Here is a 14,865-nt window from a genome sequence, read left to right as displayed (position 1 = left end):
CAATCATTATACAAACATCACTTATTAGCTTTCTTGCCAAGAGTTAGATGAGATGATCGATACCATTGTTGTATGTCTCTTATGTATAAAGCTATGGCTAGAAGACTGTTAGCGTAGCCTAACACAAAGGCTGGAAATGGGAAACAGGTAGCCTGGCTCATTCCGAAAGCAACAAAATCCACCTACCAACACCCAAAGCTCATTAATTAACACAGTCTGCGTTGGTTTCCTGGCAACAACACGGTGAGGACAAGACTCCAGGAAGTTACTGCTCCTGGCCAAGAAATAGTCTGGCACGTAGCCCCCTTAAAACCACAACCTGTCATTTTTAAGCTTTGTTTTTTGTACAGATTAAACAAACAAGATATGCAGTGTTAATCAGTGGGCTTTATATTTATTAGCTTTTACAATAGAGACTTATGGGCAAATGTGGTAAATCTTTGCTGTCCTTTTACTTTAGGCATGTAAGAGGGGAAATGCTGATGTAGTGCGCCTCCTGCTGGAGTATGGAGCTGACTGCAACATCCTGTCCAAACACAAGAACACAGCCATGTACTTTGCCAAGCTCAGGAACAACCTGGTGGTGTGTGATCTCATCAAGGACCACATCAATATGTACGTGCTAACCACAGCTTTTGGCTTCACACATGAAATGAGAGATAGTGTGTGTGTGTTTGTGTGTGTGTTTGTGTTGGAGAAGAGACAATAGAAAGTATTGTAGGCAAGGTTCTTGTACAGCTGCCTGTATTTAGACAACATTTAATATTTGTTCATACGGTTATTTTGTTTTTCTCTGCCCGTCTCACCATGTCAGGTTGTCCAGCGTGGCGGAGGACACCATCCGAGCGTATTTTGAGTCTCGCCTGGTGCTGCTGGAGCCCGTCTTCCCTCTGGCGTGCCACAGGCTTTGTGAGGGACCAGACTTCTCAATGGAGTTTGGCTTCAAGTCACAGCCACAACCAGAGGGTAAAACACCTTTGAGTTTGTCGGTCCTCAGCTCTGTGACCAGCTGGTTGCATTTTTAAAAACACAATTTAATTATCTCACACAAATGAACCAACCCTGATCAGATTTTGTTGTCATTGATCCGTTTGATCGATCTGTAATTACATAATGTGATCTTGTTCCTAGCCAACCACGCTATCGGCTCGGTCACAGAGTGAACATCTGACTGACGTACAGTCTAATGCAGAGTTTCTCAACCTTGGGGTTAGGATCCCTTGTAGGGTCACTTGATATGCAGACGACATTGTCGGAGACTTCTAAGACTCCCTTTTCCTCCCTTGTTTTCTAGGCTCAGGCATCCTCCTCTTCATCTTCCACGCTAACTTCCTGAATGAGATCACAGCCAGGCTCTGCGGCCCCTGCAGCGTTCACGCGGTGGTGCTCAACGACAAATTCCAGCTGCCCATCTTCCTGGTTGGTTCTTAGCAAAAACGGCAGACAGCGCTGTTAAATTACACAGCATTCGGCTAAAAGCAAACAAGTGAAGCACTAGTTATGCAAAACCCCAAATAGGTCAAATAAAATCTGGAAGCATACAAAAGAATAGAAGAAAAAACAAGGTGGATAACATTTATCAGAAAATGCATTTTAACAATGATCCTTTTTTTCAGTAGTAATAAATATTAAGCCCTCAAAGTAGATGAACTGCTTTGAAACAAAACATTCATGCCATTAAATTTGTCCAATTAGCCAGTGAATACATGTCCTTGGGAGACACAACACACACCTTCCCTTCCAGCCACTTCTCCTCTTACTTAACTTGTTCTACCATTATTATCATTTGGATCAAGATTGTTGTAATTTATTTGAACTCAGTTACTTGTTGATTCTGACTCAACTTGGAGTCTGTGCTTGTTCTTTTGATTTTTTTTTTTTTTTTTTTTGGCGTGAATTTTTTAAATATGCCCCTCAGGGTTTTATTGGTCTCTGATTTCAGAGTTTATTATTCATTCAAAGCACCAGCACATAAATACTTTATACCAAGCGACGATACACTTGTTTTTTCTCATTTTTTCATTTTTGTCTTCCAACATTCAGGATAGTCACTTCATCTACTCCTTCAGCCCAGTTCCAGGCATCAACAGACTCTTCATCCGTCTAGCAGAGGCACCGACAGCCAAGGTAACACTAACACACACACATATACACACTAACTCATATACAAACACAGATGCAATCAACAAACAAACACACAAAAAGCATTTGCTGCTTAGGAGTTACAAGTTATTTTAGGGTTTAAGAATTGTCCAGCCATTAAAAAGAAGGAAAAAATGTTAATGTACTTTTAAAAGATGCTCTGTAAGAAACGGTGCACTTTGAATCTAAATTGTAGTAAGACGTTTCTGAAAGGGTGAGGTAAGTCCGAGTAGTACTCCAGACCAATGAAAGGGCAGGAAGATGGGTTCTCTTAACTTTCACAACCAACACAAGCACCTGCTCGTGCGTGTGTTATGTAATAAAAGTGGATCATACTGAGCATACTGATGGACACTGGAGAAGGGAATTATGCTGCAGCTCTGGTTTTGAGATTTTTTTTAATGGACGTTATTTAAATGCAACCCACGTCGAAATGTAACTGACGTGAATGCAAGCTGACTGCAGTTGCCATGATTCGTGAAACCTGTGTTTAGACTGACAAAAGTGCTGTGGCTTCCTCATTCTTCTCGATGAGAAGGCTGTGTTGGCACAAAGGCGCTTCCAACGCAAGTTCAGGCAAAACTGGTAGAGGGAGAGAGAATCTGGCTCAACTTTTTCTGCCATGCAGTGCCATCCAGTAACGGACTTCTTTGTCTTTAGTGTACCTAAAGGAAAAAGCTTTGCAACTTTTCAAACCTGGAGGGGTTCATTGTTTTAAACTCAAAACAGTTATTTTGGCTGGACTGTCACTCTAAGGTTAGCTAGCTACCACAAATAACATAGTTTACTGTCAACGTTTGTGTTAACCAGCATTGAAGTAATTCAAAGTATAGTCTCTATATCAGACAAAGAGCTTTACTCATTGAAGATTCCAGTCTTATTTCATATGTTCCTGTGTCCATCATTTTATAATAAAGTATATGAGTATAGTGCTTTATTATATTCATTCTTAATTTCAACAAATCCTATGAAAAGAGCAAATCCAACCATGTGTTAGTCTGTCTCTCAATGATTTCTGACTTCCTTACACTGTCTGTGGCAGTCAGCCCCTAAATCATTAGTTCCTACTGAAGACGAAAGTCACAAAGATTTGTTGTTTATTTTAGAACAGCTGAACACTTCAGTTCCTACTCAAATAGGAATGCATAGTGTAGTTGTTGGGTAATATAGTCAGCGTTGGTTTAATCTACGTTTGGTGCACTAGTGTAGGGCTGCAACTAACAATTATTGTCATGATCAACTAATCAGCTGATTATTTTTACGATTAACCAATAAATCATTTTGTCTTTAAAATGTAAGAAAATTATGAAAAATGTCTTCAAATGTTTTATCAACTGTCCAAAACCCAAAAACCCAAAGATATTCAGTTTATCATATATGACACAGAAAAGCATAAAATCCTCACATTTAAGAAGCTTAAAGCACTTTAAGCTTTGTTTTTGTTTGTCGATGGACTAATTGATTAATCAAATAATGGTTGCAGCTCTACTGCAGTGAGTATTTCAGGCAGCGTGATGGTGGATGTGGGATTGAGGCAAATAAAACTACAGTGCCCATGTTCATGATAATGAAGGAACATGTCACAGTGCAACAGTGTGTCTCATTGATGTGTTTTTAATAGTTTTTGGACAACAATAGAGCTCTGTGGCACAGATGAATAAGCATTATCAGTTTTAAATACACAGATGATACTTATTAAAAGGATCTGAAATAAAGAATATTTCCAAACTTTTAACTCACCAGTTTTTCTTCAGTTTATTCCAAACAATCATAAAATATAAAACATGCCACTTCCTGTGCAGCACTTCCACACAGCCAATGTTTGCCAGTGTTAAAGCTTTCATGAACTGAATCGCTATTTTGTTGTCTCAGTCAGTAATCGAGGCTAAACAATCAAACAGTTGTGTATTTTTTTTTTCCCAGTGCACTAACTGATTCAGTCGTCTCTGTTGTTCATCTTTCCTCAGGTCAAACTCCTCATCTGTGCGTACAGAGTCCAGCTGCAGTGATGCTAAGGTCACACCAAGCCTGGCCAACACAGCAAAACATGCCAACACAGCTAATACACGACATTTGAATCCTGTCCATACCACAGCTCCGTGTTGGCCCACATGTGCAGCACAAATCCAAAGATCTCGCAAGGTCGATAACCCTCGAGTAACTCCTCGAGCAGCCCGTCCATTTGTTGGTGATACCATTGTTACGCAGCTTCCCAGTGGAAGGAGTCAGGAGCTCCCTCCTCTCTCACTGTAATGACTTTCAAAACTGAAACCCTCCTGGGTCGTGCCTTTCTCCGAGTTCCACCTTCTGTCAGCGTGGATATGATAGATGCGTGTGTTCACATGTTTGTAAACTTAGCATGTGTGTACGTGTGTGTAGATTGACCAGATTTTTTTGGGTGCATTTGAAGAACATGAGGGGATTTTCCATCACTATTTTTTCTAATTTTTTAGCATTTTTCTTGGACCAAGCTAATGCTTTCCCACTACTGTTGTCTTTGGCAACAGGTTACTTTATAACAGACTTGTTTCTGTGTTTAACCTGTGTATCAGTGTTGCTCCTCCCAGGATTTTATTCTTGCCACGGTGGAAAAGCTTCTGTCCACTCACAACTTGTGAACTCTTTCCTAAAACTGTGACTCCGGATGTTGAAATCTGGCACTGCTCTGTCGATAACAACTGGAAAAGTATTTTCTTTGATTTTTAAGGTGTCTGTGTACATTTATATAGCCAAGTGAGATTTAAAATTTAGTGTCACACATGCTTGCAGACCCGGAGAGATGAGATTTTCTGGCTTCATAAAGTCAGAAACCAATTTGCTGTCAGCGGAGCAGTGACTGATTTCGCAATTCATCAGATTAGGAAAGAGGACACAAGTTAAAACACTGACTCAACAGTCCTCGGGCACAGACACAACATATGTACATCCTTAAATCGGGTGTCATTCCCCTTTACTCACACAGTGTCTTTGTTTACAACGCTCTCCACAAGTTAACACATGAGAATGAAGTGATTGCAAAGTAAGATGTTGAGTGTTTTAATGAATGAAGAAAAGTTTTGCCTTCCCTGCAGAGTTGCTGTTTATATTTTCTGTTCTGTACATATTCACATACTATATATAAATATATACATACATATATATAGTTATTAAGTGTCATCTGATGACTGCTTCTGTTTTGTTGCCTTTTTTTTTTTTGGCCACTGTAGGAATTTAAGTTATTTAGTGTGTACAGTAAAAAGCTTTCCTGTTTATTTACTTTTAAGGGCTAAAATGTCACAGCTCGGACTGCCCTGTTGTAAAAGGTTTGAGGTTTTTTAAATTGAAAAGCATCTCGGTGACATAAAGATCGCTGCAGAATTGAGACACAGACGCTGCCGGTCAAAACTCACTCCCCTTCGCTCTCCTTCGACAATCTTTTTCTGCCGGATTTGAAAAGTGTAGGTGATATTAAAGGAGCCCCTCTACACCCAGACATTAATACCAAACCCAGACGCTTTGATAGCACGCCTAGATGTTAGCTGTGTGATATTTCCTCTGAACTCAGCTCAGGCCAGCGATTCTTTTCTTTCAAATGATTGTTTGCTGTTTTGTCAGTTTGCAGTGTTAAAGGAACAACTGTCAGAAACTCTTAAGTTGGTGGAGTCTTCTATGCTGCCTTAATATTCATTTTTTTATATTGGTTTGTTATGTTGTTTTTTTCATACAAAGTGAAGGGTGAATATACAAAGTTATACTACATGACTGTTAAAGCACATTTTAACCAACAGCTCAATGACAGATGTGTAAATCTGACTTCAGTTATTGCTTTAAATTGATATGTTTCAATAATTTGCCTCCTTTTTTTATGTTACACAAAGAGCCCGACTACTGAGATACCAGCGGGCAGGAACAGTATGGATGCCTGTGTTCCTATTTTTTCTTTTTTCTATCAACTCCCTCTTCTCTCTTTCATAATACGGCACAGCATGTTCACAATCAGTACCTCAAACAGCTGATCATATTCTTGTCAATCACTTCATTGTAGAGCTGCTCACCTCTTGCTCGCCTGGTTTCACAGCACCTTTCACAATACTGACACCAAAAAATGTTATTTCTATCCCTGAACTTCACACAGTCCAGGCTCGGAAAAAAAATGTCATTCTACCTCGTCAAAGTGTGTATTTGTGCTGAATCACTTCCCAAAGCAGCATCAAAACGGTCTCTGTTTTCATCTTTTTACCAACATGTTGCGAGGAATCAATATGTGATATGAAAGGGCTGTGTTCTGGCATCGGCCTTTGGAGACGAGCAAGATCTGGCTAGCTGTACACTGAAGTGATCAAAATCAATCAGTGTGCTGGAAAAAGAAAAGGGAAACTTGTGAACAGGGTGATAATGGGTGACCTTAGACTTTAAACAACAAAGATACAGAGCTTGTGTGTTCAGCCTCTTGGAGTGGGAGGACTGTTAGAGGATTTCTGGCCCTTTCCCAGTCAGGGATTATCTGAAAAACCAAAGATGACTCCAGATCAGACCTTAGTCATCAGTGATTTTACATGTTTCAGCCCATTTATAAGAAGCATTGTATAGTCTACAATTGTAGCTAACCATTTTACAACCATGGTGCTTTTTCTTCTTTTTTTTTATAATGTGTTTTTCCTTCTTCTCAGACAGTGATTGATTGCCATTGATTCCCATCTGGGATGAAAATCAACAGAATCTCAACACTTGCGTGAGATGTGTAATCAATCACAGTGCAGCAATTTTGGCTAAAAGAGAAATAATCATAATGATGGTGCAGACTTTTCAAATCAGTGTCGACTTAGAAAAGCATTATTACACCTCGATAATGATGCTTCCACAAAAATAAATGACTGCACTACAGTAATGGAGCTGAAACAAAAAGCCACATTATTGCACTTGCACATGTTCCACATACCCAGCAAGTTTCAAGAGTTTGCTAATTGATTGACTCGTGTATTAAGAGATCAATAGAGGTCATTGGCCACTTGGAAGGAAGTAATAATTAAGAAATCTGAACCTCTCAAGCTTGCACTCAAAGAAATGTCGTCAGTTATGAAAAACATGATTTGCAGTTTGGATAATACTTGTAAAAACAGCAGTGTCGCCCTTTAAGGACAACACGGACAGGCTGTTTTATCAGAAGACGTGGCAGCCAACAGTTAGTCTTGATTCTCTGTGTTAACTGAGTCTTTTTACCCTCATGGTTTTCCGACTACTTTGCCGATCTCTAACACACCTAAAGATAATCCGGTTCTTCTGTCTTGCCTCCTGAATTTCCTTCGTACAACTTTACCGAGACAAGCTTGATCAATATTTGGCTCTGAATGTTTCCTGCAGTTAAACTTACCGTATGTGTGAGAAAGCGTGATCTCAGTGGTGTTTGTATAGACGCCCTGAGGCTGTGTCTCTGTCCTAAATAAAATGTGTACATATATTTCCATACTGGTGTTTCTGTTTCTATGTATCGATCATTCAGACTGAAGTTTTCCAGTTAAAAAGTTGACAAGCCAGGTGTAATATTCCAGGTTTGAATCTTGCTTTTTTGAATGTTGAACGTCATGTCCTCTACATCATGTTTTTAAAGCTAAACTGGGCAACAGTTTTTATTACACAATGCAGTCATTTTACGAGTAACACTTCCAGATGTGTATTTGTCAAAGTGCTAAAAGCAAAAATTTGGTCTTCAGTACAAGATAAAAGTAGAAATGCTTTTAGTCTTGCTCGCAAACTCAAGACTAAAAGCTACTTATAAATTTTCTGACCACTTTCAAACGCTCTTCTCCTGTCATTGTACAGAATATAGGGTTTTTTTTGGTCATCACACTTAAATTTATTCACTCAAGTACTCATTGTGTGTTGTAATCCAGACACTGCACGTCACTAGACACACATCATCCGCTCCATGAAGCCCTGTGGTGGCAGCACCCTGCTGTGCAGATGTTTCACTGCAGCAGGTCTTAAAAGGATTGGTTGAGGGTCAAATGAATGTAGCAGAATTACAGACAAATCCTGCTGCAGCCTGTAAGTGAACTGCGACATGGGAGAACAAAAAGCTATACAGGAATAGCTTCAAAACAACAATGTTGACCTGGGAAGGCTCGTGCCCCATATGCAAGTTTACAAAGCTGCAGCAGTTTTGTAAAGAATGGAAAACTTTCAGTGTACGGATATGCCTCGACTCAAAACTGTAACAGTGCACACTGCTATTGACTTAAACAAGGCCAGTAATTTTTTCTGTTTATTAGTGGTGAAAAACCTGAATTACATCCTCTATATATTGTAAAATAATAAAACATGTTTCTTTCTAACATCATAGCTTCAAGTCCAACTACACTTCACTGCTCTACATTTACAGCCCTTTGCAGAAAATGACCTCAACTCTGAACACCTGCCTGCCTGTGATCAAGTCTGATAATATCACTCATGTATTACTTGCTGTTATGGACAGTTGACAATACATGAAAATATCAATTATTTTAGTTCTCACAATCTAAAATGTTCTGTAACACTCCTAACATCTACAAAATGTTCAACCTGTTCTAAACTATTTCTACGTTTCTGTGTAAATATTGAGTCTTTCTCCACCTTATCTACCTTCATTGAGGTTCTGCTCAAACCTACAAACCACTTTTTTTTTTTTTTTTTTGCTGGTTTATCATAAAGTATATATGTTTTTCTCTCTTTCAGGCAGACCTGCTCTTGAATCAAATTAACTGTTTGGCCAGACCCTATGAATGGCTACTTCAGTCAAACCCCAAAGAACAGGAGACTTAACATTAACAGAAAAAGAAGTACATAAAGGAATGTTTCTTTCTTTTATCCCACTGTGGTGATGAATATGATATTACAATACATATAGCCAAGCTTCCTAATCAATGAAATACAAGTCAGACCAATAAATATGACTTATGTTTTTTGTTTTGTGTGTAATACCTGTAAATTAATTATTAATTAAATAAAAGGTGATTTCCCAGAGTTCTCTCTACCCAAAGTGTATAGTGACTCATTTTGCTAACACTGAAATAACTTCATCTTGATAAGTTTCTTGGAGAAAGTTATAAAGGAAACACTGAGTGCTTGTGACTTTTTGGCATGAAAATCTTCAGATTAAAGACAATGATGTCCAAAAATCCAAAAATGTCAGTGTCAACATTAACCTTCCCATACTGGTCAAAACTTGAAAGAGAGAACAAGCAAAAACCCATCTGTGTTTAGTTTGCTTTAGTTTAGCTTTAACATTCATTCTCGACCTCGGGAGCAGCCGTTGACAAAGCAATAACTCCTCAAGACCCAGGAGGTTACAATCAAAAGGTCCAGAACAGCTACTAAATGGACCTCGAGGTGAGATTATTTTGTCAGTGTTTAGTTTACTTTAGTTGCACAAAAAAGAGGTCACTTCTGAAAAAGCATATTAGTACACACTCTGTGGTTTTTGTGGCCATAAAAACCCTCAAGAGGCTTTTAAACACGTCTCACCTCCCCCACAAAAGAGAAACCAGATGACATCTGAACTCAACTCAGACAAATATGTTGCATAAACAAACAATCATTTTAATGAGAAATAGGAGTCATACAGATAATAACCTTGATACAGGAAATATGTGTGTGACTTTGTCTGATCATGGTACATTGAATATTATCAGTGGTGCATGAAATATTATGAGCAAAAGACTAATGGTGCTCAAACAGGAAACACCATAATATACCACAAGTCCTGCGTTAAGTGTTTCTTAAGCAATAACTATTATAACTGTTCATATATGTCTTGTAAGTAAAATCATACTAAGGAAAATAATGATCAACTACAGCTGTCAGATAAATGCAGTGAAGTATGAAAACACTCCAGTGAAGTGGAGGTTTCTTCTATTTGAAATGGCACTCCACTGATTTTAAACTTCAACATCAGCTTACTTGTCATATAGAGGACTACTCAGCCTGTTCAAACTGTGTAATTGTATATATTATCTTCAGTGGCTCTGGAGGAGCTTTCTGAAGTTTGGAAAAAAGAATAACCCCGATGATGTCATCAGGATGCTTTCAAGTTGCATCCTGGGAAATATAGGATCCAGTGTTTTTGGAGTTGACCTATATAAAGACCAAAAGTCAGGACATCTTGGACTGCGCTGCTTCGATTTGGATCATTCTGTTTTTTAATCTGAGTGAGTCCAACTAATTTATGGAAGTGCAATACTAAGACTTAGTAATAGCCTGCACCTTTAAGTACAGTTACTTTCTACTACTGCAAAAATGTAGTAGTTATACACAGTGGCTGTGTTGATTTCCTACCAGTAACAATAATGATTGAGAGAAGTATATTAACATCTTCAGGGAATGATGGGTGGATTTAATAAGAGAAAATACATATTGCACTCATCAAAGAAATTAAATCAAGCACACACACACACACACACAGAGAGAGAGAGAGAGAGAGAGAGAGAGAGAGAGAGAGAGAGAGAGAGAGAGAGCGTGTGAATAAATGTGATAAGGGATCTTTCTGTATCCCTCCTTAAAATCTGGATCCAGGGTCAGCAGACTAAAGCCATGCTTTCATATATTTCAGTATAATTTGTGTTCCAGATTTGTGTCGGAACCTACAAACCTCCGACATTTTCCTCAGCAACCAACAAACAGACGATCTGGCAACCCGACAGTTTTGACTTTCTCAGACTGACTCGAAAACGAGAGCGTCCCACCCTCCCTCGCTGCCCTCAATCCGGGATGAAGAGAGAGCTGGGACTGCGGAGATGGAAATCATTTCTCTGCACCGCCGACCCTTGACGTGGATCCGACCTGCAGGTTTCAGTGTGACACTTGAACGCACCTGATCCGCCATATTAAAAACGTGATCATCACTTCATTTGACTTTTCGCACAAAAAAATCACCAGATTAACTTCATGATATTTCCTTCTGTGACTCATAATTGGCCTGTTGTACTCAGTAGTGAGTTTACAGTGATCTTATCGCACTTTAGTTCATTTTTTGCTCCTTTGATAACAACCTTGTAGAGACTTCTGATGTTGTTGAGGTGCGCGCAACATCTCTCTAACATTTCTTACGGGATTATCAGTTATTATTCTCAGCCGTTTGGTTTTCTACCGTGTATGTGCGGATGAAATTACGTGAGGAAAGCTGAGAACATGAACTCTCTCAACCCGGATCCTTGCTGCTGATTGGACCCGAGCTGTGTACTTCAATGCAGCCTGTTTTCAAATCATCACCATCAAAGCTTTTCATGACAGACTACATCATTTGCAAGCTGAGCTGGAGTCAGTTTACATGGGAGAGATGATATATATCGGCAAGGTTAGCTCAGCTTAATGGGGCAATTTAATTGCCAGCCATGCAACCACTGATTGCTGGTATTGCGCCTGCGCCGAAAGAAAAAAAAAATTAACAAATACGCATGAAGCGATGACAAATGAGTGAGGTCTCACTCTGCCTCTACTTCCTGTTACAGTAAACGTGAACGTGTAGCTTGTGAGCAAGAGGGACTTCCGATTTAAAGGACAATGCCAGTGTTTTTTGGGTTTTTTTGTTTTTGTTTTTGGAAGTTTTAGCTCTTAAACTGTGTATTACTGATAACAAATTCCCAGCACTTACTGTCTAATTTCTGATATTTGATGCATTTTTCTTCACTTTTGAGGTAGCCATTGGTTTTTTGCACATTCATTTCTGCGCTGTTTAAAAAAACAGTCCCTTGCAGTGAACAACAATGTCTTAATACAGTCTTAAGTGCAGATTAATTTGAAATGTGTGCACTGCATCACCTCACATTAGTAAAAATAACTGACAAAAATTTATGCAGACTTAACATTCACTGAGCCGGATTACACAAGTGAAGTTTGAAGAGCCTTTCATATGATTTTAATATCAACGCCTGCATGGACAGCAGGGAAAATACATTACAAAATCAGAATCACTTCAGCACACTTTGTAGAATAATAAGCAGTCATCTAAAGTATTCATGATCTGTAGTAAATGGTCTACAAATTTCTGGTATTGTCTTTTAACATAAGCAGACTAACAATGTGCATTCTGTATGCCCATAAAGGCTTTGCAGTTACATCAGCAATATTTAACAAAAGGTCATGGTAATTAGACACCTCTGTTTTCATCTGCCTGGTGTAAGACGCCTTTTCAGGAAAAAAAATCAAGGGAGGTTTATGGCAACCAGCTGCTCACAAGCATATGCTGTACTCAACCTCCTATTGGTCCAATTTGAAGGCAGCATTAGTAATGTGAGGTAATTATACCCAAAACTATATGTCTGCTAGGCATTGCTTAATATCTGTGTAGCCATATATCATATTCACATTTTTGCCATTTTGAGCACAAAAACATATAAAAACAGGGAGGCGCAATATATGAAAAAAAATCTGGGTACTTTACCTACTTGTTTTATGTTAAAGAATGTTAAACATTGCACTTAAAAGAAACTTATACATGGCTTTGTTTAACTCTGAAACATGAAATGTGGAGTTATCTGCTATTAGCCCAAAAACAAACTTTAAACTAGGGGGGAAAAATCAATCAATCAATCAATCAATCAATTTAATTTAATTTTGTCATTTACTTCTAAAACAACCCAGGTGCATGTGATTGATATTACCTGCACAATAAAAACATGATTTATGAAAATTAATAAAAATGGAGATATCTGTTTTTGCAAATGAACTCTTCAGTTTTATATACACATAAACAGAGTTTTGTCCCATAACTGCAGTGGTTCCTTACTGTATGTCTACTCAATACTTTTGATACATAAAGGTGAAAGCTCTCACAAGGAGCTCAAGGGACGTGTTAGTCATGTGAATAATAATAATACATTTAATTCGTACCGCACTTTTCATTCATAGTGAAACTTAAAGCGCTACAGTATTAATAACATAGAACAGACAACATAAAGAACAAAGATCAATAAGGGTTAAGATGAAAAAGCCTTCCTGAATAGAAAGGTTTTCCTTTAATAATTAGTCCCTGTACCAAATTTTGAACAGCAAATGTTTTTTTTGCATCCATAGATGTCTTATTAGTCATTAATACATGTGTGATTGATCCTTCAGTAATGTTTCAGGGAGCAGAGAGAGTGTTTTCTTTAGGTTTGACACTATTCGATTATAGAGAAAACAGTCACAATCACACTATATTATCATCTCATGTTATCCAAAGCAAGAGAACAAAGTAGCCATAGATATTGCTATTAATTTATTGAAAGTGAAGGATGCAATAACATTTGATGGTAGGTTTCATTATAACCATTAAAACCATCAATCAACACTGACCTAGAACATCCTCTATGTACAAAAATGTATACCAGCTGCACAAAATAAGTAATTTTATAGTATTTCCATTTTTATATATTCTGGGTCACTTTAGGAAAAATCATAAAATTTCAGTCTTAAAGAATGTAATTTAGGGTGTTTTTATTGTTTTCAAAGGTCAAAATTGGTCAACTTTGACCCGAACAGTATGTAAGGGTTAAAAGAGACTAGGGTCTGTGCTGCCCTCAACACGGAGTGAGTCCTCTGCTCAATAGACAATCTTTGGACGGAAAGTGGAAAGTTGTACGTTGTGCGCAGGCGCTCCCCGGGATTAATGTCAAGGCACAAAAGTGGCGCTTCACCGTTTCCAGCTCTGCTCCGGTAAGCGACTCACACTGACATGTTTTATATTCCAGTTTTACACTTAATTACTCAAAGTTTCGGGAACTTGTGCGGGGACGTCTGGCGGGTATCCAGGGACTCTCTCAGGAGTCACACTGGGGCGAGGAGACACATTTAGGGAGTAATAAAGAGTTAATTTGAACATGTTTTCAGCTGCTGTGTGTGTGCTGTGGCTGCTGCCGCCTCTAGTCTCCAGTATTGTTCAGTTAGTTCCCTAATGGCGGACGGCAGGCAGTGCTGTTTTCCGCTGGGGGAGGAGGAGGAGGAGGGGGAGGGGGAGGAGGAGGGGGAGGAGGAGGAGGAGGAGGAGAGGGGGTGTGGGGTGAATTATACCTGGTTGTGAATATATTGAGTTAATACCTGGCCTCTGGTCACGTTAACTCTAAACACGATGCTTGGTTTTCTTTGCCTCGTCGTTTACCGCCGCAGGACACAATTGGAGACAGTTCATGTGATACGTAACGCGAGGGCGCCCCCTGCGGCGGAAGGGTATATTTGCCACTGATTGCGCCAGGGTGGAGGGTAACTTTCCAATTAAAGCCCCAGCGTCACAGGTATCATAAAAATCGGGCTTTTTATTGGGATCCGGGCTCTGCTTTGGTGGCACTGGTTTGTGTGCGACTTAGAAAAAAGAAACTGGACGAGAAGGGGGTTGTGTAGTGAGACCTCACGCTGCCAGCCGGTGGGGATTGTGTTGTTGACTGTCACTGTGTATCCTGTGCAGCATTTGGTATTTTCATGTATTTAATGCCAGTAAGTAGTGATGATTTTAGTAGTATTTTTAACAATGGCGCAGTCTGTGTCTGCTCTCCTCCCCTCGATCCGCCGCTAATCCAATGGCTGTTTGCGCCAGGAAGGGCAGGGGTGGGAACGGAACGGAACACCCTGAACCACGTTTCTTCTGGATCCCAACTTGGAAGCAACCGACCCCCTCATTAACCCGGGTTATTTATGGAAGAGTTGCGCAGCTCAGGTAGTGCCGGTTCTGTTTATTGTTCTTGATTAAAGTTTTGGACCTGCTCTCCATAGCCAAGTTTGATCAAAATTAATGCTGCA

At 39.3% G+C, this 14,865-nt stretch overlaps 2 protein-coding genes across 5 annotated transcripts in view; both read left to right on the top strand.

The window, feature by feature from the left end:
* mphosph8 (M-phase phosphoprotein 8) overlaps positions 1–7,587 on the top strand; it is a 32,641-nt gene extending 25,054 nt beyond the window's left edge. Inside the window, exons 10-14 of the mRNA XM_067604355.1 lie at positions 461–615; positions 815–966; positions 1,295–1,419; positions 2,044–2,127; positions 4,110–7,587. Of these exons, the coding sequence (XP_067460456.1) occupies positions 461–615; positions 815–966; positions 1,295–1,419; positions 2,044–2,127; positions 4,110–4,151 (558 nt within the window). The 3' untranslated portion in view covers positions 4,152–7,587. The remainder of the gene's footprint in view (positions 1–460; positions 616–814; positions 967–1,294; positions 1,420–2,043; positions 2,128–4,109) is intronic.
* Positions 7,588–13,641: 6,054 nt separating this feature from the next.
* Positions 13,642–14,865, top strand: part of zmym2 (zinc finger, MYM-type 2) — a 36,781-nt gene continuing 35,557 nt past the window's right edge. For 2 of the 4 annotated variants that reach the window (XR_010930684.1, XM_067604350.1), the window contains exon 1: positions 13,642–13,788. The gene's annotated coding sequence lies outside the window, so the exon portion shown is untranslated. Of the gene's footprint in view, positions 13,789–14,340; positions 14,364–14,669; positions 14,783–14,865 lie in introns of those variants that run through there. The other 2 variants (XM_067604352.1, XM_067604351.1) reach the window with 2 other exon arrangements.

This window comes from Thunnus thynnus, chromosome 11 (genome assembly GCF_963924715.1).
Source record: "Thunnus thynnus chromosome 11, fThuThy2.1, whole genome shotgun sequence".
In the NCBI taxonomy this organism is placed as follows: domain Eukaryota; kingdom Metazoa; phylum Chordata; class Actinopteri; order Scombriformes; family Scombridae; genus Thunnus; species Thunnus thynnus.
Note: the sequence above shows the minus strand (reverse complement) of the source record. Positions and strands in the feature narration are given on the sequence as shown.